Raw genomic sequence first — 27,753 nt, forward strand, 5'->3', positions numbered from 1 at the left:
CAACCCCGAAGGCCTGAATTTGATGTTTGAAAAACCACTGGTAGGGGAGCCCTGACTCCCACAGGATATCCTGACTTCCACACATTTATACTATGACATATGTGCCCACACACATATACACACACAGTCAATCAATAAATGAGAAAAAAACAAAATCAAAAGACTGTAAACCCCCTTTAAAAAGTATGGAGCTGAGTCTGTATGTTGGGAAATATTATTTTAAGGTGTGTTGCTTTTGTTTGTGCTGCATTTGTTTAACTCTGAAGCTGTGACTCTTTGCCTGTCTAAAAACAACTCATGTTCCTAATAAAGGGCTGACTGACCAATAGCAAGGTAGTAACAAGGATAGGCAGGGTTAGCAGGCAGAGAGCATAAACAGAAGGAGAAATTTGGGAGCAAGAGAATAAGGAGCAATGAGGAAATGAGAAGAGGCTGTCAGGCTGGCCCCTCAGCTACACAGCAAACCACTGAAAGGTATACAGAAATAGAGAAAGATCAAAGCCCAGAGGCAAAAGGTAGATGGGATAATTTAAGTTAAGAAAAGCTGGAAAGAAACAAGCTTAAGTAAGGCCGGGCATTCATAAGTAGGAATAGCCCTCAGGTTATTTGGGAGCTGGGTGGCGGGCTCCCCCAAAAGTCAAAAGAGTAAAAATCATCACACAACAGATGTAGGTCAGTGGTGGCGGATCACCACAATTTTTAATGCCCTGGTTTTATCTCAAGGGCAAGAAGAAGGCATGAAACTGCTCTGACCAGAATGCTCCACTCAGAATGTTTCTCTGGTGGAGATGTGGAGCATCAATAAAGTGGTCAAGACTGAAGCTGGATCTCCAGCTCTGTGGTTGTTTACTTAGCCTTGGCAACAAGTAAAAAGACAGGCGGCAAGAAGGCAGTTACTATAGAAATCAGCAGTGAGATAAAGCTTATGCAAATAACGTATTGTTGGAGCTAGAGAGCCGGTTTGGTGGCTAAGAGCACACATTGCTCTTGTAGAGGACCTGAGTTTGATGATCAGTAGCTTTACACAGCAGCTCACAGTCATCTGTAATTCTAGTACCAGGGTTCCTGTGCCATCATCTGGCTTCCAAGGACACCAGAAATACATGTGGTATGTGGTACCCATATATACATGCAAGGAAAACATATACATAACTAAATCTTTTTGTTAAAAATAATGCAAGTAACTGGGTGTTGTGGCTCATGTCTTTTATCCCAGGCAGAGGCAGGTGAGGTCAACCTGGTCTACATTAAGTAGGCTCCAGCCTAGCCAAGGCTATGTAGTATGAAGTGGTGGTCCAATGTGGGGCCTGGATTTCCACATAGGGCCTGAAAAAGCTGAAAAAAGAAAAAACTCCCCTCCCCCAATGGATACAGCCCCTTTAAGAGGCTGTGCCATACAGTGAACACTTGAGTAGCTCTCACATTAAGTAGAAACAAAAAGCTAAGTAAAAACACCTGCCACAGTGCAGGCACCAGCTTCCTAGAGCTGGGGTAGTTGAATTCAATTCTTGCTTAAATGCTTAAACAGGTTTAAGGCTCACAGACCGAGAAGGGGGTGGAGCCAGCCGCCAGAGCCACAGCAGAGGGCCTAGCTACCACTTAGCAATTTAAGGTTTGGCTCATATGGTCATAAAAGGCTAGAGACACACAGTAAAGATGAGCCCTGGTGGTCCAGAGGTCCTGAGTTCAATTCCCAGCAACCACATGGTGGCTCACAACCATCCATAATGAGATCTGGTGCCTTCTTCTGGCCTACAGGTAGTACATTGTATATAAAATAAATAATTTAAAAAAAAGATGGGAACTACACAGGGAGTCTGGATTTGTATGGTGTTAGTGATTTCTTTTGCTTATTTATCATAAAACTAAAGAACAAAATGTAAGATAAAAACCTGAGGTGGGTTGCAAGCTACCAATGAAAAGCCCTGCCCGCGTGGCTTTCTGCTTCAAAAAGACTGTGCTCCGCCACTCCGCCTCTTGTCATGTCCATCCTCTCAGTTGGCTAGTGGACCAATGACGTAATTCCCGAAACATTTTCCCCTTTTTGTGCAATTAAGAAGGAAAGGCTTGGTGCAAGAGAGATGGCTCAGCAGTTAAGAGCTCTGGCTGCTCACCCAGGACCAGGGTTCAATTCCTATCACCCGACGGCAGCTCACAGCTGTCTGTAACTCCAGTTCCAGGGAATCTGATGTAGGGCCATATTATACAGGCTCATATTACATACAATGTATGGCGACCAGAATTTCAGGCCAGTTTGCCCCTGTCCCACAGGTTCGAGACAAACTGACGCCATCCTAGAAAAAGGGTCAGGGTCTGCTAATGTTGTTCTGCTCCTTCTTTTAATTTGGGAGGACACCTGGGAAAGAGGTGCTAATTCAGTCTACATTTGACAAGAGTAGCCAAAGATAGGAAGACCTGACAAAGGGGGCATAGATAAGTGTGGACTTGACCGCAATCATTTTCCCGGCTACCTAGGAAACAGAATGCTAATGAACTTCCCCCTCAGTTTACATATAAAAACTGTATGGAGAATAAACGCAGGAGATTTTCAGGATGTAATCTCAGAATTTTAGGAAAGATCCCTGAAAACTCCCTCCCAATAAAGTCACGTGAGTTATGCCTTTATTCCCACACTGTAGGGCCTTGGTCTCCCTTATTCCTGGGGTGCATTCGCGGGGACAGTTTATGATTAGCTAACTAAGCTTCCTGTGTGTTTCTGTGCTCTCCCTGCCCCGCCTGGTGGTTAGCTGCAGGGCATTTACTCCATTGTTAATATGGTAATTTCCCACCTGCCTGGGCGGAGATCCTTGTGCTGCAGTTAGGTAGATAAGGACTCCCCCAATGCTGAATAAACTGGCATTCAGCTGATCTCCTTTCCAATGACCCTGGTCTCTCTGTGTGTTCTTTTCAATCTCCAGGCCCTCGCTCGACTCGCGTTTGGTACAGGGGCGCGGGAACTGTACCGAGGGTGTAACACAAAATCGGGTGTTACACCACACTTCCCCGCTGATCTGAGAAAAAATTTGTGGTCCTGGCTGGTCCCAGACCACAACGATCTGACCACCTTCATACCAAATACACATAAAATAAAGTTAAATAAATATTTAAAAGAAGGAAAGACTCTAATTTTTTTTTTTGATTTTTCGAGACAGGGTTTCTCCGTAGCTTTTGGTTCCTATCCTGGAACTAGCTCTTGTAGACCAGGCTGGACTCGAACTCACAGAGATCCGCCTGCCTCTGCCTCCCGAGTGCTGGGATTAAAGGCGTGCGCCACCACCGCCCGGCGGAAAGACTCTAATTTTAACATAGTAAAACTATATACAATAAGAATTATTATTGTCCAAATAGAAAGGAACCAAAATGGAACTACATACAACAAGAATAATTATCAAGTAAGAAATTCATTCTCAATGTCCAGTTCATAAATAATTGACAAATTTATTTATTTATTGCATAATTAAACAAGCTGTATAGGTAATACCTTAAGCAAAAATGGAAACAGATGTACAGCATAAGGACAATAACATCAAATTTGTAACAATATACAAAAATATCTTTTTTTTTTTACAAACTACAACCATTATTATTTATTTATTTATTATATACACAGTGTTCAGCCTCCATGTATGCCTGCAGGCCAGAAGAGGGCACCAGATTTCATTACAGATGGTTGTGAGCCACTATGTGGTTGCTGGGATTTGAAATCAGGACCTCTGGAAGAGCATTCAGTGCTCTTAACCTCTGAGCCATCTCTCCAGCCCCTACAAAAATATCTTAAACAGGAGTAGAAACATACATACAGTGTAACAAAAATAACCTTAAATTTTTATCAATATACAAAAATCTATACCAATGTAAATTATTTAAGTCTACTTATTGCTTTTAGTTTGAAATTAGATCCAATAATCTACCATTTTATCTTATATCTATTTTTTTAAGTATTTATTTATTTATTATGTATACAATATTATGTCTGTGTGTGCCTGCAGGCCAGAAGAGGGCACCAGACCTCATTACAGATGGTTGTGAGCCACCTCGTGGTTGCTGGGAATTGAACTCAGGACCTTTGGAAGAGCAGGCAATGCTCTTAACCTCTGAGCCATCTCTCCAGCCCCCGGGCATTGTGTTCTTAAAATTACTTCCTGTTGTCTGGGGGAGGGGGGTGATGCTTCTCTAAGGGACCCTGAAAAAAAAAATAAAGCAACAGTCAAATCCTGGGAGAGTTAGCTGTGTCATGTGTTGTCAGCTTCTGAGTAATGGGAAAGTGTAGGACTTATCTGAAGTACTGGCTGGAGAAGTGCCTGAAGGTGGGTCATCTCAACTAGCCACCTTGGAATTATCCTGAGCAGTTTGCAGCCCAAAGCCAATCTTTAAGTGGTTTTTATCAGCTTAATGGCATTATCACAATCCAGATAGAATTGTCATTGCGGGGCTCCCTCATCTTTTTTGGAGACTTCAGAGATTGTTGTTAGAAATGTTTATCGTTAACTGTAGAAAATTGAAAAATAGGGCTGGAGAGATGGCTCAGAGGTTAAGAGCTTCGCCTGCTCTTCCAAAGGTCCTGAGTTCAATTCCCAGCAACCACATGGTGACTCACAACCATCTGTAGTGGGGTCTGGTGCCCTCTTGTGGCCTGCAGGCATACATGTAGACAGAATATTGTATACATAATAAATAAGTAAATATTAAAAAAAAAAGAAAACTGAAAAATATTAAATGTCTTATGCTGTAAATTAAAGGACCATGATCTACTAAATACGCCTGGGATATCCAGACTTAATTCCTACATAGCTGTTTAAACTCAGGCCTGATATCACATACAGGAAGTTACATGAAGCCTAAGGTTAGAATTAGTTAGTACTTTATAATAACATTAATATCAAAGCAAAGTTTATATTTTGAGATAATACTTATACCTTAAAAAAAGTTTTAAAGAGTCAAAATAAATTTGAGGGGTATGAGATTAGTGACAATACAATAAACAGTCTGTAGATTTTAGTTTTCTTCTGTCCCATATCAAGTGGCTCTTCTGATATGAGACAGAGACTTTGAATTTTCATTTAACAGACATGCTTGGGTTTAGAGAAGGAGAAAGCCACACTCCAACTCCAAAGCCAGCCTTAGTTTTGAATTAAGTTGGATTACATAAAGACTACCTGTTTAACGTGTCTGTAGAAACCAGCAAAAGCAGACATTTTGAAAGGTTTATGAAATTCTATTCTATAGGAAGTATTCTATACCATAGGGCCATATTACTCCTTTTCCTGCTACTTTTCTCAGATGGTTCTCCCTTCTTCTTTCAATGATTCATTTGTCCAAAGCTCTTCACATTCTTCAGTTGGATGTTTTTATTTTCTTGGACAGACAAAACCAAATCCCCGCCGGGCGGTGGTGGCGCACGCCTTTAATCCCAGCACTCGGGAGGCAGAGGCAGGCGGATCTCTGTGAGTTCGAGGCCAGCCTGGTCTACAAGAGCTAGTTCCAGGACAGGCTCCAAAACCACAGAGAAACCCTGTCTCGAAAAACCAAAAAAAAAAAAAAAAAAAAAAAAAACCAAATCCCTGTCCCTACCTTAATTTGGTGAGTTTTCCCTCTTGTCAGGGTGAATCGCGACATTGGTTGATGAACGATCAATCAACGATCTAATCAAAAGGTCTCTCCTGTTTCGAATGGAATCCTTGTCAATTTGACGGTATCCATACTTTTCTTTTCCTGAAAAAATAAAAGTAAAACCTCTTCCCCAACATAACATTTTCCACATCTTTAAAGTATACTGGCTGGTTCAGTTCAGCGGTCTTTTCTGTTATCTAAAGTCTCTCTGCAGATGTTGTTCCCTTTTTCTTAGCATTTAAAAAGTTTAAAATCAATAAAGTATTGTGCAGCCGGGCAGTGGTGGCGCACACCTTTAATCCCAGCACTCGGGAGGCAGAGGCAGGCGGATCTCTGTGAGTTCGAGACCAGCCTGGTCTACAAGAGGTAGTTCCAGGACAGGCTCCAAAACCACAGAGAAACCTTGTCTCGAAAAACCAAAAAAAAAAAAAAAAGTATTGTGCAATCTGACTCTAGGGGTCATTATTACCCCTTTTGCTTATTAAGAATTTCTTTTTTAAAAAGGATTTATTATGTATACAATGTTCTGCCTGTATTTATGCCTACATGCCAGAAGAGGGCACCAGATCTCATTCTAGGTCCTTGTGAGCCACTGTATAGTTCTAGAAATAGAACTCAGGACTTCTGAGCCATCTCTCCAGCACTTAAGCATTTATTTTAAAGTGCAATTACAACTTTCTATAACTACTTGTCCTGTAGGATTGTATGCTATACCTGTAATATGTTTTATGTTGTAATATGCAAAAAAGTTTCATTTTACTAGAGGCATATGCTGGAACATTATCAGTCTTTTTTTGTTTGGTTTGGTTTTTTTTTTTTTTTTTGGTTTTTTTTTTTTTTGAGACAGGGTTTCTCTGTGGTTTTGGAGCCTGTCCTGGAACAAGCTCTTGTAGACCAGGCTGGTCTCAAACTCACAGAGATCCGCCTGCCTCTGCCTCCCGAGTGCTGGGATTAAAGGCATGCGCCACCACCGCCCGGCAACATTATCAGTCTTAATTAGTAGAGGTATACCCATGATGACCATAACTTCTAATAGATGTGTAGTTACAGAATCAGCCTTTTTAGAACTCAAAGTAGTTTCCCACTGAAATCTTGAATATGTATCCATGGTATGGGGTACATTCTTTATTTCTCCAAACTCTGAAAAATGAAATACATCCATTTGCCAAATTTTGTTTCTTTGAGTACCCCAGGTTGATTCCTGCAAGTATTGGAGTTTAGTTGTACAAAGAACAAGTAGGACATTTTCTTATAAGTTCCTTGACTTGTTTCCAAGCAATAAAACATTCTCTTTTCAAACCCTTGCTATTAACATGGTGTTTCTTAAGAAATGTTGAGGCTTCCAGCACATTTCCTAGCAATAGCTGATCAGTTTCATCATTAACTTGAGCCAGAGGGTTTGGTAGACCCATATGGGATCTGATATAAGTAATATATATGGGATGATTCCTATTCCTGACTATTTACTATAATTGTATAAATAATAAAATTAATTCTGAATCATCAGGAATAAGTTTAGCAGTTTAAACACATAAAACAACTCTTTCTGCATATTGAGAGTCAGTAAGTATTCTAAGAGTTTCTGAAAAATCTAATTATACCATAAGAATAGCCTATAATTCTGACTTTTGAACAGAATCATAAGGGCTTTGAGCCATTTTAATTAAATTTCTTGATTTATAACCTGCTTTTCCTAATTTATTTGCACCTGCATAGAATGCAGGGGCTCCAGGTATTGGTGTTCCCCATACAATGTGAGAAAGCACCTAATTGGTTCTTTTTATAAGTCGAAATTTCTTGGAGCTATATGCTGTTAATCTTTACCAAAAATTTATTGCAAACTTTTTGTCAGTGTTCATTTTATTCCATAAGGAGGAAACTTTAGCATTAGTAAAAGGTATGACAATTTTTGTTGGGTCTATTCCTGTTCATTGACGAAGTCTCAATTTTCCTTTTAGAATCAATTCAGAAATCTTTTTTTTTTTTTTTTTTTAAATATTTATTTATTTATTATATATACAATAGTCTGTGTACATGTATGCCTGCAGGCCAGAAGAGGGCACCAGACCTCATTACAGATGGATGTGAACCACCATGTGGTTGCTGGGAATTGAACTCAGGACCTTTGGAAGAGCAGGCAATGCTCTTAACCTCTGAGCCATCTCTCCAGCCCCAGAAATCTTTTTTATATAGGTCTTTGATTTTTTTTTGTTCTGTTTGTGTGACAAAACTATCTATTGTGGAATATTATCTTCTCTCTGCATAAGAATTCCAGTGGGGAGGGGGGAGACTGGAGAGATGGCTCAGAGGTTAAGACCACTGCCTGCTCTTCCGCTGATCCTGAGTTCAATTCCCAGCAACCACATGGTGGCTCACAACCATCTATACTGAGATCTGGTGCCCTCTTCTGGTGTGCAGGCATATATGCAGGCAGAACACTGCATATATAATAAACAAACAAATAAATAAATCTTATTTAAAAATCCAGTAGGCATGCCAGGCATTGGCGGCACACTCCCTTTAATACCAGCACTTGTGAAAGACCCTACAGGCCCCCTCCTCAAAACCCGCAGCTAGCATGCTCCCGGGGGAACGCCCTGTTTGCTTTTAAAAAAATTCTCCGGATCAGCAGCCAGCCTGTTCCCGTAAGAACATCCCATGTGCCTGAGAGAGCAGGATATCTATGAGATAGAGATAGGAAGACTGCAAGGCAAGATGTCAATAAGATAGGACATCAACAAAGCAGGTTAGCTATAAGATAGGAACAGGATGACTGTTGCCAGGCATCCATGCTGAGAGAGGAAACCATTCATACCCCCGCCTCATTCCGATAACCACGCTTTTGCTTCTGTAAACTTGCTTTTGCTCTCCCCTATAAGAAGCCTGCCCTCCAGTTGGCAGGTGCGCAAGTCTTCCGAGAGATCTTGCTGCCCGCAGGTACCTGTGTCCACTCAATAAACCTCTTGCGATTTGCATCCGTGCGGTCTAGGCCTGTTCCTTGGCGTTGGGGAGGTCTCCTCCCGAAAAAGGTCCTTGTCGAGGGTCTTTCATTTGGAAGGCAGAGACAATTGGTTCTCTGTGAGTTCCAGGCCAGCATGGTTTACAGAGTGAGTTCCAGGACAGGTTCCAAAGGTCTAGAGAAACCTTGTCTCAAAAAACCAGAGAGAGAGAGAGAGAGAGAGAGAGAGAGAGGAGAAGAGAGGGAGGGAGAGGGGGAAGGGGGGAGGGGGGAGGGGGAGGGGGGAGGAGGGAGGGGAAGAATTCCAGCAGGAGAACAGGTAGAAGGTAGAATAACTAGGACACAATCAAGCTCTGGATTCAAGTGACCCACATGTGCGTCCCGTAATATTTTTTTTCTGTGCCACAGCCAATTCTCTTTCAGCTTCAGCTGATAATTTTCTTGGACTAGTTAAGTCCTTGTCACCTTGTAAGGTTTGAAATAAATGACTTAGTCCGTGAGTTGTTCATAATTGTGTGCCATAGCCAGTTAATGTCTCCCAGTAAATTTTGAAAGCCATTAAGGCTCCACAGTTGATCTCTCTGGATTTGTTCTTTTTGTGGTTGAATTTTTGTAAACCTATTTTATAGTCTAAGTACTCAATAGAATCTCCTCTTGTATTTTTTCAGGAGCAATCTGTAATTCCCAGTAAGGTAATATTTTCTTTATTTCCTTAAACATTTCTTTTAAGGCATCCATGTTTGAGTCAGCTAATAAGATATTGTCCATATAATGATAAATTATGGATAGAGGAGAATGTTTACAAATTATTTCCAACTGATCTCTCTACATGGGAACATTTCTGAGACCAGACAGTAAATGTTACTGCTGTGGAATATTCCTTTACATTGTGTGAATATATGTCATTGTGACTGGTTTAATAAAGAAGCTGAAAAAATAAATAAATAAAGAAGCTGGCCGAGAGCTGAACAAAGTAAGGTTAGGCAGGAGAGCCAGGCTATGAGAAAGCTGCGAGGAGGAAAGGCAGAGTCTGGAATTGCCAGCCAGGTGCAGAGGGAGCAAGAGATGAACATGCCATAAGTAAAGGGGCTGCAGTATGACAGAGTGTAAATAAGGAACATGTAAATATAAGAGTGTAAATATAAGAGCTAGTTAGTAATAATCCTGAGCTATTGCTTGAGCATTTATGATTACTTTAAGCCTCAATGTGTTTGAGAGTGACCGTGGGACAGGAAAACTCCACTTACACGTTACAGTTAGTTTCCCAGGACTTGACCAACCATTATCTCGATTTTCTCTGAGTCACCTAAAGATGCTGTTGCCCACAGACAAAATAGAAAGTACTCTTTTTTTTCCCCCAAGACAGGGTTTCTCTGTGTATCCCTGGATATCCTGGAACTTTCTCTATAAATCAAACTGGCCTCAAAGTCACAGAGATCTCCCTGCCTCTACCTCCCGATTGCTGGGATTTGTTCTTTTAGATATATTTATTTTCTTTAATTTTTAGATATTCCTTAATTTTATTTTTGTGTATGTTCATATGTTTTGTCTTTATGTACATATGTGTATCACATGCATGCCTGTTACCCACAGCAAACCAGAAGAGGGTATTGAAATCCCTGGAACTGGAGTTACAGGTGGTTATGAGCTGCAGTGTAGGGGCTGGGAACCAAACCCCAGTCTTCTGCAAAAGCTACTGAGCCATCTCTCCAGCCCCCATTAGTTATTTTTTTTCATGAGTGTGTTTATTTGCCTGTATGCCTGCTTGTATGTATGTGCACCGAGTGGTGCCTGGTGCCTGCAGAAGCCAGAGAGGGCGTCAGATCTCCTGGAACTGGAGTTACAGGTAGGTGGCTGTGAACTGCAGTGTGGGGGCTGGGAACCCAACCTGGTCTTCAAAAGTCGTGTATACTTTTAATCACTGAGCCATCTCTTCAGCCCTTTACCTTGTCTTTGGAGACCAGATCTGGATGCTGAGATTAGCTACTTAGGCTAGGCCAGCTGGCTAGCTGCTCTCAGAGGTCTACCTGTCCCTACCCCCTTTCTAGGATACATTGTGGCACATGCTTTACCCACTGAATGCCTTTTTCCTTTCTCCCTTTTTTCTCTATGTAACCCTGGCTGTCCTGAAACTCACTTCATAAACCAGGCTGGACTCAAACGCAGAGATCTACCTGCCTCTGCCTCCCGAGTGCTGGGATTAAAGGCGTGCGCCACCATGCCTGGCATGAGGCAGCCATTTTTCATAGCCAAAGTTGGCCTGGAATTCCTGGCAAGTCTTCTGCCTCAACTTCCTGAGTGCAAGAATTACAGGAATATACCTTCATACCCAGCAGGATTTTTTTTAAAGATTTCATTTTATTTATTTTATGTATATGAGTGCTCTATCTGCATGTATGCCTTTATGCCAGAAGAGGGCATCAGATCCCACTAGAGATAGTTGTGAGACACCATGTGATTGCTGGGAATTAAACTCAGGACCTCTGGAAGAGCAGCCACTGCTCTTAACTGTTAAGCCATCCCTCCAGTCCACCCCACCCCCCACCCCCAAGCAGGATTTTTAACTTATTCTTGAGACTCATTTTCCTGATCTCTCTCCTCTCTCCTCTTTCTCCTCCTTCTCTTTATACTTCTCCACCTCTTCTGTCTCTCTTGTCTCTTTCTCTCATGGACATTTGCATATACATTATCAAGAGAATGTGCCTAACATGTCTCTATCAGGGGGTGTGTAAAATGTGTGTCACTGTTTGCGAGCACTCATGGGACTTTTGTTTGTTGAAGACTATAGTGAGTGTTTAAATATATTTCCGCCCTTCCTCTCCTTCCCAAGGCTAATGAAGTACTCTGAGCCTGTCCCCATATAAGGTCCTGTCTGGGGATGTTGTTGAGTATATTGCTCCCCCACCTTCTCCGACTCCCCTTTTTCCAAGCATATTTAGAGCTCGTGGTTTCCTCCAGCTGTCAGCTGGTGACTCTTGCTGCCAAAGATCTTGGCTCCCCCCCCCCCCCCAGCAACAGTCAATGGGGAAGGTATTCAACTGGCTCAGAAGCATCGTTCTCTTACCCAATAAAATGTTAATCCTTTGAACCCGGTCCCTTGGCCCCTCCTCCCTGACAAGCTCTGACCAATGAGATACTGCTTTACCAATGTCAATCTAGTATTTTAGAGACAGAAAAAAAATACTGTGTGGAGAGGAAAGAGGGGGAGCTAGAGTTCGTGTAGAAAAAACAAATACCCATCCCACAGCACTCTCCAGAAACCCTGGCTCTCCCACCACTACCACAAAAACAATGATTGGACAAAAGCCCAGATTTCCTCTGCTCTAACCGCAGAAGTGAGAATATCATGGCCAGGCAGGAGGGGTTTGAAGAAACTGGTCCAACCCATGTTTTGCCTCAATCTCCTTCCCTGTTCAGATGAGTCCGTATCATGAAATGCGCTAGTCCGAACTCCTCTTGAACTTTAAGAAGTACGTCCCTTGTCAATCACTGCCACCTCTTTTTCAAGTCACTGCTCCCTCTTTTCACCCTTACAAATAGATACAAGAGCCGGGCGGTGGTGGCGCACGCCTTTAATCCCAGCACTCGGGAGGCAGAGGCAGGCGGATCTCTGTGAGTTCGAGACCAGCCTGGTCTACAAGAGCTAGTTCCAGGACAGGCTCCAAAACCACAGAGAAACCCTGTCTCGAAAAACAAAAACAAAACAAAACAAAACAAAAACAAAAACAAAAAAAAAAACAAATAGATACAAGAGAAATTTCAGTGCCTCCTTTTTTTCTCTTTTCCCTCTTTCTACTCAGGACCTCTGGAAGCGTAGTCAGTGGTTTTAACCACTGAACCATCTCTCCAGCCCCTCAACTACTTCTACACCACATTGTAGTTCAAACCTACGGAGGCAATACTTAGCTGGTATCGACCAAGGTCATCTTGGCCCATATATGAAGAGGTATATCCCCTCATCTCCATTCCGAGCAAGAGCTTGTTGGACTCAACTTCAGGATGGGTGTTATGTGAAGCTTATATTCTGGCTGTGGGGCAGGGAGGAATACGGAAAACATTCCTGAAAGGGGTCAGGGGCTGACTGACATTGAGGACTGGATTACTCATCTTTTTGAAGGGCTAGCTCTTTCTGGCCCCCTTTCACCATATAAATCTACCTACTCTCTCAATCACAGAAGTAGTCTTTAAACTCAATCCTCTCTAAATTTATTCATTTTTATTTCGTGGCTATCCGTGATTTGCCTGCATATATGCCTGTGCACCACACGCATGCCTAGTACCCACAGAGATCATGTTGCGGGATATTTCGATCTCACTCTGACACTCCCAAGACTGGCCCAATAAAGTTTAACTTGACTCAGGGGGTGGAGCCAGTGACCAGCTCACCAGAATTGACCACGGAGAAGCAAACAATTTGGATAGAGAAGATGCACAGAAAGGAAAAGGGCAGGGACTGGAGTTTGAGCTTCCTCTTGGTTGTGGGATGAGGGAAGAGATGCATCTCTCGCGGTGTCTCCCGCTAAAAAACTTAAAGACCCTACAGACCCCCTCCTCAAAACCCACAGCTAGCATGCTCCCGGGGGAACATCCTGTTTGCTTAAAAAAAATTCTCCGGATCAGCAGCCAGCCTGCTCCCGTAAGAACATCCCATGTGCCTGAGAGAGCAGGAGATAGAGATAGGAAGACTGCAAGGCAAGATGTCAATAAGATAGGATATCAACAAAGCAGGTTAGCTATAAGATAGGAACAGGATGACTGTTGCCAGGCATCCATGCTGAGAAAGGAAACCATTCATGCCCCTGCCTCATTCCGATAACCACGCTTTTGCTTCTGTAAGCTTGCTTTTGCTCTCCCCTATAAAAAGACCTCCCCCCAGTCTGCAGGTGCGCAAGTCCTCCGAAAGACTTGCTGCCCGCAGGTACCTGTGTTTACTCAATAAACCTCTTGCTAATTGCATCCTGTGGCCTGGTCTCGGAGTGTCCTGGTTCTGGGGTCTTCATCAGAGAGGAAAGGTCCTCTCTGAGGGTCTTTCAAAACAAGATCAGCTAGCTGCTATTCAGCCTCTCTGAGTTAGCAGGTTGTACCCCAGCCTTTGACTCCTGAGTCTTATTGATAAGTATAATGATAAAGATTTAATTTAAACCTACATATCACAGCTGCAGCATAACTGGGGCCTAGGGACTGGAAGCCTCACCAATCTGCCCCTGAGTGGCCAGCCGGTGGCTGACTGAGGGGCCGTGGGGCTGTAGGTGATCATTGGAATACAGTAGATTCGTGTGCAGTCACTAAGCCAGCAGAGAAACATCAATACCCAAAGAAAGTATTGGATTCCATAAAACTGGAGTTGTAGATTGTTGTGAGCTGCCATGTGGGTGCTGGGACTCAAACCCGGTTCCTTCGGAAGACTAGCTAGTGGTCTTAAATGCTGAACCATCTCTCTAGCCTTCAACACATTTTTGGAAAAAAATGAATTTCTCTTCCTCTTCCTGCCGTCCCCCTCCCTCATGACAGGGTTTCTCTGTGTTGTCCTGAAACACTCTCTGTAGACCAGGCTGGTCATTAACTCATCAATCCTCCTGCCTCTGCCTCCTGTGTGCTGTGATTAAAGGTGTGTACCACCACCACCCAACGCTCCTCCTCCTCTTTTGAGACAAGGATTTGTGTAGCCAGGCTGGCCTTAAATTTACTGTGATGTAGCAGCAGAGGCTGGCCTTGAAGTCCCGATCCTCACGTTTCCACCTTCCAAGGAGAAAAGTTCTTTGTGTCAGCCTAGTGAGCAAAGTAGTTTCTTAAAAATAACTTTTGTGGGGAGCTGGAGAGATAGATGGCTCAGAGGCTAAGAGCATTGTCTGCTCTTCCAAAGGTCCTGAGTTCAATTCCCGGCAACTACATGGTGGCTCACAACCATCTGTAATGAGGTCTGGTGCCCTCTTCTGGTCTGCAGACATACAGACAGAATATTGTATACATAATAAATAAATAAATAAAGAAAGAATAAAAAAAATAACTTTTGTGAAAGTGATTTACAAAGTAAATTGCCAAGTGCCCTAAGGAAATATGAGAAGGGCTATTGTAGTGATCTACCTTCAAAAACCCAACCAGGGCTCCTCCTTCCTGAGCCCTGAGGGTGCTCAGGTTCCAGGCTCAACCTCTGCAAAGTCCATTTTGCCCTTATCTTATAGTTCCTTGTACTATCCCTTTGTTTCTGTTTGTGCACAGGCAATGCATAACCTCCTCCCAGGAGGCAACGTGAGCTCTTTAAGGACACGGTCATATATCATTTGTGTTTTTATTTTACCTTCGCTTGAACAGAGCTCGGCTTGTACCAGGAGTGCATAGTATTAAGGTCCATAAGCATATGGTCCAATTTTACCGGCTAGACAAAGCAACTGCAGATCACCTTAGTTTTATCCCACTCTCCTGTCTCTGCCTCTTCCTGCCTGGTTGGTAGCAGGACCCTAAGACACACCAGAGAACAAGAACAGCAGGGGGAGCCATGCTTGCTAGAGAGAGGAGTGAGGCCATCCCTTCCTGGCCTGCAGCAGAGTGAGCAGGCAGGCACTGTGCTGGGTGGTATAAAGAACAGGGCACCGCGTGAAGCTGTCTCATACAGAACCTGATCAGGAAAGCCTTGCTCTGTACCTGGCTTTTTTGGACAACCAGCCCCTAAATCATGACATGGAGACTTATTATTAATTATGAATGCTCGGCCTTAGCTTAGGCTTGTTTCTAGCTAGTTTTTTTTTTTTTAACTTAAATTAACTCACTTCTATTAATCTACGTGGTTCCCTGAGGCTCCTTTACCCCATCTACATACGGTCCTTTTTGCTTTCCTGTTTTCCATGTCTGGCTGGCTGGGCACCCAGCTGGCTGGTCCCTTTTCTATCTGCCGGCCAGCCTTGCCTATCCCTCCTCTGCCTAGCTATTAACCACTCAGTTTTTATTAGTTCAATCAGGTTCTTTAGGCAGACAAGGTAAAACAGAACTCACCTTTTCATAGTTAAACAAATGCAGCATAAACCAAAGCAACACATTTTTACATAGTTAAGCTAATACTCCACAGCATAGCTCCACTTAAGAGAGCGCATGCACAAACACCGACAACCTCTGGGCCTGCCTCTCAACCTCAGAGGCCCTGCCTTGCACCTCAAAGTCCTGTCTGGCAGTTCCCACTGAAGGTGGTATGGCAGAGCAAGATGCCTTTGGTTTCTCCGTGGTCCAACCTCACCTCGGGGTCTTCTTCTCTTCCTACAGCTCCTTCCCACCTCAACATCCAGTCCCTTTCCCAATCCCTAGCAGGTCTGCATTTGCTTAACATTCAAAACTCTCCACCACGGAGGGCCAGGGCCGTTAGTGCTGCTGCACTTTGGGGACCAGTTTCTGGGGCCTGCTGGGAACAGGACTTCTAAATGTCTGAAGGCTGTGGTGCAAGGTCACTTTTGCTGGCTATAAGCGAGGTCTCCGGAACCAGAGAGAGCACACAGCTCTCCTTAAAATTGAAGGCGTTTATGCCCGAGATGAAACTGAATTCTACTCGGGCAAGAGATGTGCTTATATGTACGAAGCAAAGAACAACACAGTGACACCTGGAGGCAAACCAAACAAAACCAGAGTGATCTGGGGGAAAGTAACTCGGTCCCATGGAAACGGTGGCATGGTCGTGCCAAATTCCGAAGCAACCTTCCTGCAAAAGCCATTGGATACAGAATCCGTGTGATGCTGTACCCATCCCGGATTTAAACCAATGAAAAGTAAATAAATAAAAGTGAAAAAAAAACCTCTCCACCATGCCTTTGCCCACCTGTCCCATCTATAACACACCCAAGACTGACTAGGTTATTCCTCTTGTTCAAGGGAAGGAGATCCATTTCCGCTCAGTGCTGCTCCTCACATTCTGCACCACTGAACAGATGGCTCCACTCTCATTAGATCTGTCTACATTTTTTTCTTTTGCTTTGCTGTTTATTGCTTACCAGACCACATCCTGTTCCTCTCATTGAATTCCATTCTAACCTCACATTTTCCAAGAAGTCTATTGGGCTTACGTTGATTGATGGTGGAGTCACTGTCCGAGTCAGTCATCACAAAGGTCACTTCTCATGTTACAACACCCTTTACTGTTCGAAAATCCTTGAGCACAGAGCTATGGGAACAGTTACCATGGGCCCCATTCTGTATGCTTGTAATCCAAAGTTGTGTATCAGTGACTTGCCCAACGTCACCCAGGTAATAAGGTGCTGAACCCTAGCTCAAGCTCAGATCCGTCAGCTCTGGAGTGCCAGGATGCTACTGTAACATCCTTCTCCATCCCTTGACTCCATCACTCTTACAACTACACTCTTTTTCTATTTATTTATTTATTTATTTATTTATTTTTGGGTTTTTCGAGACAGGGTTTCTCTGTGGTTTTGGAGCCCGTCCTGGAACTAGCTCTTGTAGACCAGGCTGGTCTCGAACTCACAGAGATCCGCCTGCCTCTGCCTCCCGAGTGCTGGGATTAAAGGCATGCGCCACCACCACCCGGCTACAACTATACTCTTGTTTGTGTTGAGGGAGTTGAGTTTTTGGTTTCTGTATCTTCATGTCCTTGTTGGCTATATTGCCAAGTGTTCATTACATCTGCTTCAGGTGATTATGTGCCCACGGAAGTGATGGACAGAACAGCCTTTTCTGACAATGTCTCCCAATCTTAGAGTACGGACAGCTACGGGATCTGAGCCTGGGCATAAAGAATGGCATAAGTGACATGGACGCTTGTCGGCTTTAAGTGCAGGGCAGACCCTCCATGGAGGAGCGTGAACAGAACACTGATGAGAATAAGAGCAGTTGCCACTTGCTGAGTACCTGTGGAGGGGGAGGCCTTATGCTAGTTCTTTATTTACATTATTTAACCCTTACAACAAATTTCTAAGGGAGGTATTATTGTTATTGGCAAACAAGAAAACAAATGCTCAAAGATGTGGGGCCAAGGTGCAACCCACATTTGTCTGACCCCCAAAGGGGCATATAAATAGCAGACTTCAATCTGTACATTTAAAAATATGATAATCCCTCACTCCCTGAAGACCAATCCTACCTTTGGCTCTCCTTTTCCCAGCCAAAAAAAAGCCAGGGAGAGGAAAGCAGGACAGGTTGTACCTCATACAAAAACACACGCGTGCACGCACACACACACACAGACACACATACACCACTTATATTTGTTACCACCACCCTGATTTCATAGCTAGGGTGGGGGCTATAAGGGGTGAGTTTCCCCAAGACCCTAGTCCCCTTCCCTGGTGCTAAATAAAAGCGAATAAATACTAAATAAATACAACTGGAATCCAGGACCCATCCTGCCTTCCCCTCTCCCTCCTGTGACCTGCAGGGCAGAGGGGGCAGTTTAGATAGGGGGCGTCTCCTAGCCCCTTTCCATTCACCTACACATCGCTGCCTCCCAGGGCAGGAAGCTAGGGCAGGGCCAGCCTGCAGTTTAGGGCAGAGAGGCAGGGCAGGTTTCGCCCTCTACAGCACTTCCCTGCTGTGTTTTAGCATGAGGCAGCTGCAGAACCCCCTCATTCTCCCAGATGAGTCCGAGGCCCCGGCACCCCAAAAGGGCAGCCGGGAGAGTGAGGTTATTTCCTGCCGGCCCAGGGACGCTTCCGAATGATCTCCAGAATCTGTGCCCGGCGATGCAGCCAGTCTTGGGGAGGAGGGCGTGGTGTTGAAGGAACTGGTCGCGGAACGAAGAAGCTGTACCGCAGACGTGCGTTCTGTGGGTTGCCGGCCACCAGGACTTGCAGCGTCAAGGGTTGGGCCAGAGGCCCATGTCCAGACAGTGTCTCTGAGGCTGCCGTGGCTCCGCTATAGCGCAGACTGACTGCCCCAGGAAGTGTCACATCCGTGGGGGAGGGCATCAGCGTGTATTCACCATTGAGGGCATAGGAACCATCTGGAAGCTTCAGGGCCAGGTAGATGCTCCTGGGGCCAGAACCCCCTTGCTGCCGTACAAGAATATGGGTGGCCCCGGCGGGGATAGTGACCACATCACTGTATCCGTACCTGTAAGGAAAAAGTACGTGAAGAACTCGGCATCTCTCGAATCCCTTCAGCTTGCCCTGTGTTTGCCTGTGTGTGTGTGTGTGTGTGTGTGTGTGTGTGTGTGTTTGCCTCTTCAGGCTTACACGAGACACGTATCCGCCTGAGAACAGAACTACCAGCAAGTGTGTCTTCCTCACTGGACACTTCCTATTGCTGCTTTTTATTCCAGTGTCTTTCCAGTCCCGGCCTCCTTGGGGCCTGTCCAGTTCCTACTCTTAGCTCCGAGGTCACCACCCCAGGCCTTCCCTGGTGCCCTCAAAGGCTCTTACGGCATCCTGTGTCCCCTCTGTCCACCGTGTGGAACCCTGCATTGTAATGTCTGCTCATTTCCCGCTTTAGCATTTAGTCCCAAGCCCATCACAGCAACCAGGAAAATAGAGGGGAAACAGAAATGGTGAAAAGACCTGAATTTTCTGAAGGAGCCCGACTGCTTGCTGCAGCTAGAACCATTCCCGCCGCAGACCATGCACTTGTCAAACTTCTTTTTGGAGCCAATAATCCGGTCACAGCCAGCATGGATACAGCGCCCCTGGACACAGACTGAGGAGCTGTCTGGGGAACACGGAGTTCCGTCTGCCACCTGAGGAGTAGAGGAGGGACATGGCTAAGGGTTCTTGCTAAGTCGGCAGGGGTTTGTAAGCTAAACATCTGGAAAGTGGTATCAGAAAAAAAAAATGGGTAAGGAATGGGGTGTAGTGGGGCTTTACCTATATGGAATTTTTCTTTCTTTCTTTCCTTTTTTTTGAGACAGGATTTCTCTGTAGCTTTAGAGCCTGTCCTGGAACTAACTCTTGTAGACCAGGCTGGCCTTGAACTCATAGAGATCTGCCTGCCTCTGCCTCCCAAGTGCTGGGATTAAAGGTGTGTGCCACCACCATCCAGCCTCTACAGGATTATAATGATAATAGTGATATGATCATTTTCCCAGTATTGCCGATGAAACAGGTGATGTGGGGCTGGAGAGATGGCTCAGTGGTTAAGAGCACTGACTGCTCTTCCAGAGGACCCGGGTTCAATTCCCAGCACCCACATGGCAGTTCACACCTGTCTGAAGATCCAGTTACAGGGGATCTGTCATCTTCACACCAATGCACATAAAATAAAGTTAAATAAACCATAAAATATTAAAAAAAATAAAAAAAAATGAAACAGGTGATGTGCAAAATGCTTTGTAAACAAAATCTAGGTCCCACAATTACTACATGAGATTTCTAAGGGTGAAATTATGAGGTTTAGAAAGATCACAAACTGAGAAGGCAAGGGTTTTTAGTCCCAGCAACAAAAACTTAATGGAATGGCCTCCAGATGGACACTAGAGGGCAACAAACCTATAGGAATTGTCTGGGGACGGGAAGGGGTCCAAAGCTGGTAGGCAGGGCACGCTTTGCCTTGAACGAGCCACTCTGTATTACTGAGGGAGTGTCCAGATGTCAGTGATTTCTGGGAGGTCTGTCCATTGAGGACTGGCTGTCCAAGAGTCAATTCTTTGAGAGAGGACTCCATGGACAGGAGAGTTGAGGACCTCCCCAAAAGGCCACAGGCTTCCATTCTCACCAAATGGGGTACAAAAGGATGGACAAAGAGGGAAGGAAACAGATACAACAAGTTAGAGCAGCTTTCCCGGCCACATATCCAGAGTTAGGCATTTGTTTCCCTAATACTGGGCGTGGACAGACAAGACAGTGAATCTGTAGGCAGGCTGACGTGGTGTGATGCACTCCAGCAATGGTCTGGAGGGACACCCCCCCTCCCCCCCCCCCCCCCCCCCCCGAGAGAGACCACTGGGATGTGTGTGTAAGCCCTGTCTGGGCCTAAGGGTTTCTGGTCCTCACCCGTGGCTCCAGTACATAGTAGTAACCCAGTGCCCGGGCCTGGCAGGTGAGTTTGCACTGGTCTCGTGGGGCTACACCTGTGTAGCGTGGGACCCAGTCCATGGGCCCTGGGAAGCTCTTGAAGAGGTCCGTCCTGTGGTTGTAGGCAGCACACTGCTCCTCACGGAAGGTCAATGCTATAGGGATAAAATGGGCAGACTGAGCCCCTCTCTCCTCCCACTAGCCCACACAGCCTTCCATCTAGCCTCTCAGAACTTTAGCTGGCATGACATCTCTCTCCCTCACAGACTGCCAGGGACAGTTCTCGAAAGATAAAGAACACCCCCCCCCCCCCCGGGGAAGCAGAGTCAATCAGCTCAGTTCAGCACTCTAGGGACAGCACCTCTTCTCTAGCATCCCCTCCCAGGGCTCCCAGCCTTCCCAGCTCTCACCTGAGCCGCTTGGGCAGTTCTCAGTGTTGCAGGAGCGGAAACGGGTACGGCGACCCTCGCAGTACTTGCCACCATTCCGGGGGACGGGCCTTGTGCAGTCCCGGGAGGAGAACTGGACACCACCCCCACAGCTCCTAGAGCAGTCACCCCATGGTCCCCAGGGACCCCAGCCCCCAGCCTGTGGAATCTGCAGAGACACAGGACGGAAGTGGGATAAGTACACTCTCTTAGGTTTAGAACCAGTCTCCTCCCCACAGGCCTTTCACCCAAGCCGTGCCCTGGGCTCTCACATCGAAGTCCTTGAGCTGGTCCACGTGAAGACAGCGGCCGCCCATGCAGGCCTGTGCGGATCCGCAGGGAGTACCGTCAGCCCAGGGTGAATGCTTAGTCTGGCACATAGCATGGCCGTTGAGGTGGCCCGAGCACCAGAGGGCAGCACAGGGTGGGGGCAGCTGTGGACAATGGCGTGAGTCAGGCCCAAAGGTCAGTTGGCACTGGCGGTCGGCATCGTAGTCCTTGCCAGGAAAAGTCACTGGCAGATGCAGGGGAGCCTCTGGTTTGTCTAAGAGACAGTGCCCTGGAAGGGGGTTAAGGTAAAAGTTAGCAAGAGACTGAGGTGGGCACTAAGGATTGCCAACTGAAAGCCTGGGCTCCCTGGTGGCTAAGGTACCCTCAGCTACACCGTATTGGATGTTTATTATGTGATCAGTACTGGTAAAGCCTTGAATCCACATGACCTCATTTACTAACCACACCACTGTGAGATACTGGCTGTTAGTATAACTAACTGCAAACCCAGAGAAGCCAAGTAACTTAACCCACATGTCTGCATGTAACAAAGAGCTCGGTCAGCACATGAGCCAAAGCGCTTCCGCCTGATCTTACTCACCATAGAATTTATTATTGTTTTTAGTATTTGGGCTTTGAAAACTTTTTTTCTTATCATATTCACTTATTCGTCTGCACAAGCCACAGCACATGTATGGAGGTCAGAGGACAACTTGCAGAGGTCGTCAGGTCATTGGGCTTGGCAGCAATCACCTCAACCTGCTGAGCCATCTTGCTGACCCCATTTGGAGTCTTGGGGGCAGAGATTCATTCACTCCACAGCATCACATAGCTTGGAACTCACTATTACATAACCGAAGCTTGCCTGGAAGTTATGTGGCAATCTTTCTGCCTTAGTTTCCCCAATACTAAGTTTATAGGCATATGTTACACTGCTTAGTTCTGCTATACATTTTTTTTTTATAGATATGGTCTCTATACAGTCCTGGCTGTCCTGAAATTCACTACATAGACCAGGTTGGTCTCAAACTCACAGAGCTCCATCTGCCTCTCAGTGCTGGGATTAATGGTATGTGCCACCATGCCCATCTACAGAATTTTTGAGAATGCCTCTAGTCAGTAACTTTGGGGAGCTTGAGAGTTGGCTCCACAGTTAAGAGCACTTGGAGAGGTCTGGAGTTCGGTTCCCAGCATCTGCATCAAGTAACTCACAAACTGCCTCCAGTTCCAGGGGGTCCAACACCCTTTTTCTGGCCTCCATGGGCACCTTCAAGCTTGTATGCATACACATATAAGCAAATAAATAAAAAATAAAATAAATTTTGGAGAAAGTCATTCTGCTGTCTCGTACACTTTATCGAATGACAAGATTTATAGCCAATCCATTTCAACACTGGACAGTGCTAGTCCTTAAAAGGTCAATTCTTCTCCTTTTTTTTTTTTTTTTTTTTTTTGTGGATAGGGTTATTTTGTATAGCTCTGGCATTCCTGGAACTTGCTCTGTAGACCGGGATGGCCTCCTACTCAGAGACCCTCCTGCCTCTGCCTCCCAAGTGCTAGGATTAAAGGTGTGCCACCACTTCCCAGCTTAAAGGTCAATTCTAATTGTATGGAGCCAGTATTTGCCTCCCTTACCTGTGCTATTTGCTTTCATAGGGAGTGGGAACCATACAAAGATAGCAGCATTTCTGACCCCATCACGTACAGCAGAGGCAGCACACATGGAGGAGTCAATAGGGCTCACAGAGAATGTTCCAGAAAGAAGAGCCCAGTGGGAGAGGGCAGGAATCGAGTCTTATTTTGAGAAAGATGCCGCCTGCTTACCATAGCCATTGTCCAGGAAGTCAGTGATGAAGCGGGCACTGCACGGGGACCAAGGCTCTTCAGGATCCACGTGAGCCATAACTGGAGCCATGACGTGGCGAGTGGAGCCCCCCTGCCCGTTCAGATTAACACATGGCTTGGAGTTATCATGGAGCATGTTGAAGACATGGCCTGTAAGAGAAGAGATCCTGCTAGCGTCCAAGGGTTCCATCCTGTGTCCTCGGGAGGGGGGGGGGTGGTCCATTATAAGCTTGGTTGCAGCTGCTGCTGATCAGATCCACCTCCCCTCCCCCATCTCAAATCTCCTTATAGTTCTCTGAAGGTTCCATGTGTAGCCCCTATTGCTCTGTCTTCTCTCCCCAGAGGAAAGGCCTCTTCTGCTTGTTGTCCACTGTAGCTAACACTCCCAATCCTCAGTCCCCACTCCCTTACTATCTCTCCTTCTGAACATGTAATTCATGTACATATATATAGTTCAAAGTCGTTCCCACCTGCTACTTTTTTTTAATAGAAAAAAAAAATCTATGTTTGTCTGTACCCAGAACAGAGAAGGAGATTGAACTTGGACCAAGGCCTGGGGAGGAAGAGGAGGAGGAGGAGGAGAATACCTTGGTACCCCCATTTGCACTCGAGTGAGCACCTTAGCTCCTTATAGCATCCCTAGTACCCTTCAGTTCCACTTCAGGGGCCACACTGTCCCACTGCTCCCTTACCCAGTTCGTGAGCAGCAGTGAAGGCCGACTGGAGTCCGTCGTCCTCCACAATAGCACAGCTCCGAGCCGGATCACACACTGTGCCCACATCAGCCATACCCAGAGTGTCACAAGTGGAGACGCCACACAGGTCCTGTGGAGGAGGAGCACAGAAGACGCTTGGGGCTGATACCCAGATTAGTGAGGACCCAGCATGGTCAGGGCCCGGATGGTCCCCCCACGGCAGGATGACTGGGGTCTGGTACATGTTGCACGACTTTAGGGACGCCCTTTCCATCAGGTTTGTGTATGGGCAGTGTCTCTTTGCGTTGTGGTTCTTTGGGTGTGGTGCTGCCTGGGAGCCTTACCTGACGGGTGAACAGAATGGCTGTGTCAAAGTGGTCAGGATCTGAGTCGTCAGGGGTGTTGAGGCCCCGCTGCCAGGTGCAGAAGCTGCGTAGGGTCTGGGCTGCACTCGGCCCCACTTGGGGCCCTTCCTGGCCTGACCCCAGGATCACTAGCCGAGTCACCACCAAGCTGACAGGGTTTCGGATGCTTGGGTGCTTAAAGGCCTTGGCTGCTGCAGCCATAACTGTTAGCAGGTAGCGCTTTAGCCCTGTACCATGGAATGCTGCCATCTTGTCATCGGCCACCACCAGTGTCTCCACGAATCTACTCAGAGAAGCAAAGCGCTGAAGAGAGGGGGAAAAAAAAGAAAAAAAAATGAGAGGAGGGTCCTGAAACAGTCGCCCAGGCCCATGGATCCCTTCTCCTCTCCCTCTCTTCCTGGGTCTAGAACTTAGCAGAGTCAGCTGGCCCTCACACGCCTCACAGGATTCCTGAAGTGACTGGTTTGGACCCTCCCCCTAACCCCAAAGCGCAGGGCTTTTGTGGTAATGTTGAAGAATCAGCTGTTGTTCTGAAAGAGGAGAAGGCTTTGCCACGTTTCAGGGCTGAGTGGGCCCCAGAGGTGAAAAGCAGCTGGGACTGCTTTGGGGAGGGGCACTGGGGTCCCTGAGTGTGGCAGGGGTTGTCGGAGCAGAGCTAGAGAGAGGGCTGGGCTGTGACAACGACCGACCGACGTGTCTGCCCTATGTAGTTGGAGGAACAATTCAGTCAGCAGCTAGGGCCACGGCCAGATCTCAGCGTGGCGGGTGTGGAAGGAGCGTCTGGTCTGGATTAAAGCTAGAGAAGGGGTGGGAGAGAAAAAAAGGGGGAGACCCAGGAGTGGGAGGGAGGAAAGGATGGCGCCTCCCGCAGCCTAGCAGCCAGCCCACAGTGTGGGAAGAAGATGGACCCAGAGGTATGGATGCTTCCCCTCGCCTGGCCTACTTCGACATTTGCCAGAACAATTTTAAAGGCAACGTCAGAAGCCAAAAAACCCAACCCCATCAGGCCTCAAACTTCACTTCTCTAGCTGGGGTAGGGGTAAAAATCACTGGGGCAGAGAAAAGAGCCTAGGCCAACAGGCTGTTAGGAGAGCTTTACTGCTGGGAACTGTGTCAGCAGGAGACTCCACGGCCAGGAAGGGGCGGGGTGTGGTGGGGAGGTCATTACAGCCCAGAGAATCTGTGTTACCTCGGGGAATCCTCAGAGCAAAGCAAATGGCTAAGGCAGGGAGAAGCCAACACTTTCCAAAGTAAGGGTAGTGGAGATAGGAAAGGCAGAGAGGAGAAAGGCTGAAAAGCTAGAAGCGGGAGTGGGAGGAGAGAGGGTGAATAGGGGTCAGTAGGACAGACTTGGCGGGAGGATAATACAGGACAAAAACTCCACTGTTGCCTACCTTGGTTCTTCGGGGAGTGGGATTGGGGGTCCCAGAAGGAGCCTTGACGTTGCACATGGGACCTTGGCTGCTGTCAGGACTCTTCCGGCGTAGGATGTGAGCCCCTGGTCCCCCAGCAGAGTTAAGGGAGCCTCCCTCCAGAGGCTGGAGGTGGAGTTCAGCCCCTCGGTACTGCAACACCCCTAGTAGGGCTCCCCCGTCCCAGTGCAAAGATGCCACCGACTCCGGATCTCCATTGATGGTGCCAGTCAGGTAGGTACCTGGCTCTGCCCCACCCAGCATCTCAGGTGCCTGGCCCAGGTACTGCACTGTCAGCCCCTCTACCTGGACCCCAGGGTCCTGCTCTAATTCTAGTAGTAGCACCTCCCCAAAGGCTGGCAAGCGGTACAGCAGCCTGGCAGGGGTACCTGAGCCAGGCAAGATGCTGCCATTGAGCTTCTCTGGAAACACGATTTCCTCCTCCCGAGGGAGGGGGCTGGCTGCCCAGGCTAAGGGCAAGAGGGAGGCCAGCAGCAGCACCAGCGACCGCCTCCACTCCAGACCAGAGAAAGGCACTGTGTGAAGCTGCAAGCGGAGTTGGGTTCTTCGCAGCCAGTGCCCAGTCAAGCCCCTCCCGGGATGCAAGCCCATCTGGGACATGGTACCCGTGCTGCATCTGGGATGGATTGAGGCCATTGGAGGCATCAAATCCTCCCCACCCTAACTATGGAAAACTCCTCTTTAAAGTCGTAGGGGCTCGGATTTGTGCCAAAATCTGAGGCGAAGTTTTTAGAGGGGCTAGGGACGTTCAGAGAAGATGAAAAAAACAGTCCCTGGGCTCAAGAAATGCGCCTAAGGACCTCTCTCCTCCAAAACTTCCTCCTGTGCCCTTCTCTCCTGGGTCTTTGTCTCTCCCTGTCTGTGTCTTCTTCAGCTTCTCTGGCTTCTCCCTCTGCCCAGTTGTGGCTTTCCCTCAGTGCCTGCTCTGTCTCTGCCTCCCTTTGCTATCTCTTTGTCTCTGTCTCTCTTCTCATCAGTCTCTTTCCTTTCTGTGTATCAGTGGGTCTCCCCCGGGTTCTCCCCAGTCTCTCTCCCCGCCAGCTCTTTTAAGCATCCCCGAGCCTCCCTCTGTGTGTGATTGGCTGATCTGTAAGCCACTCAGCCAGAAGCTCAGTCAGTGGGACTCGGACGCATGTATGTATCATCACTTCCCAAAGACCTTAGTTGTTTCTTTTCTTTTCCTTTTTTTTCTTTCCCTTAAAAAGAAAGAAAGGAAAAAAAAAAAAAGAGGGACTTGCCCAGGGAAAGGGAATCTCTAGCAACCAGATGCATTATGGGCACCGAGCCAGCTGATGACACATCCTTTTCCCAAATCCCACCAGCAGCCCTCAGCTGTCTCTTTCCCTTTTTGGTGGGACAGAGCCCCAAGGGAAGCAGGGACTCGGGGAAAGGGCCTGGCGAACACACACAGATGAGATTCTGTCCTGGGAGAATTCATGTCCCTACTGTCCAGCCTGGAATAGCCAGACGCCCTCACGTGTCATTTTTGCTGCCCTCTACCCAAGAGGTTGATTTCAAGCTGTCTGGATTTAAAAGGAAGTGGCAAACAGGTAAAGAAGTATTAAGAGAGAAGAGAGGATGGGACCAAGTGGAAGAGGCAGTAGAGACAGGAAAGCAGGAGACAGCAGTCAGGACCTTTCTGTTGGGATGAAAATAAACAGATGGCAAAGGAGGAGTCAAGTCAACTACTTTTCTTTTTAGAGGAGGAAGATCCAGAGTATATCTTTTCTGCTCGCTCTCTTTCTCTCCCCCCTCTGCTATGCCTTCCTGAGTTATCCCTACCCTATTCAAAGCATGGAACAGTCATTCCACCCTAGGCCTCCTCCTCCCCGACTTCCTGACTGCCCATTCCCCTGGCTCAGCTCCCAGTAGCTTCCCCCAGGCTCTTGGCTCTGTTCCTACCTACTCCCAACTACCCCAAACCCTCCCCCTTCCTCAAGTCAGCCAGCCTCTCACCTAGACAAGACCTGCTCTCTTGGGAATCCAGATTACTCAAAGTCAATCCCTGCTCCCCCCACCCCCACATTTCGAATCCAATGGTTCCTGGAATGTCTAGTAATCTTTGACTCCTCATTCTCCATGGGACAGAGCGAGAGACTGCAGACAGCATTTGAGGGTACTAAGAGAAACAGGAGCCTAGAACCCGGGATGGGGCTAGTGATTGGTGGGTACATGTGTGAGGTGTTAGAGAAGGGAGCTAATGACTTCTCTG

At 46.7% G+C, this 27,753-nt stretch overlaps 1 protein-coding gene across 1 annotated transcript; it reads right to left on the reverse strand.

Moving 5' to 3' along the window:
* Positions 1–15,949: 15,949 nt before the first annotated feature.
* Positions 15,950–26,549, reverse strand: LOC121442028 (A disintegrin and metalloproteinase with thrombospondin motifs 4). Its single transcript, XM_041643460.1, has 9 exons — positions 25,503–26,549; positions 24,088–24,411; positions 23,741–23,873; positions 23,028–23,198; positions 21,206–21,492; positions 20,916–21,102; positions 20,485–20,660; positions 19,057–19,232; positions 15,950–18,613 (listed from the first exon to the last, which is right to left on the reverse strand). Exons 1-9 carry the CDS (start codon positions 26,184–26,186, stop codon positions 18,187–18,189), a joined length of 2,565 nt encoding a protein of 854 aa, XP_041499394.1. The 5' UTR covers positions 26,187–26,549; the 3' UTR covers positions 15,950–18,186.
* Positions 26,550–27,753: the final 1,204 nt, after the last annotated feature.

The sequence above is a fragment of the Microtus oregoni genome, unplaced genomic scaffold, assembly GCF_018167655.1.
Source record: "Microtus oregoni isolate MIOR12 unplaced genomic scaffold, Mior012 000086F_ref0000336, whole genome shotgun sequence".
NCBI classification, from domain to species: domain Eukaryota; kingdom Metazoa; phylum Chordata; class Mammalia; order Rodentia; family Cricetidae; genus Microtus; species Microtus oregoni.

Coding starts and splice junctions, on each gene's coding strand:
- LOC121442028 (XM_041643460.1), bottom strand. CDS start 26,186: ATGCCTCCAATGGCCTCAATCCATCCCAGATGCAGCACGGGTACCATG. Junction 21,493..23,027: donor CTTCCTGGACAATGGCTATG/GTAAGCAGGCGG, acceptor ACCCCCTTCCAG/GGCACTGTCTCTTAGACAAA. Junction 18,614..19,056: donor GGCTCCTTCAGAAAATTCAG/GTCTTTTCACCA, acceptor TTTTCCTTACAG/GTACGGATACAGTGATGTGG.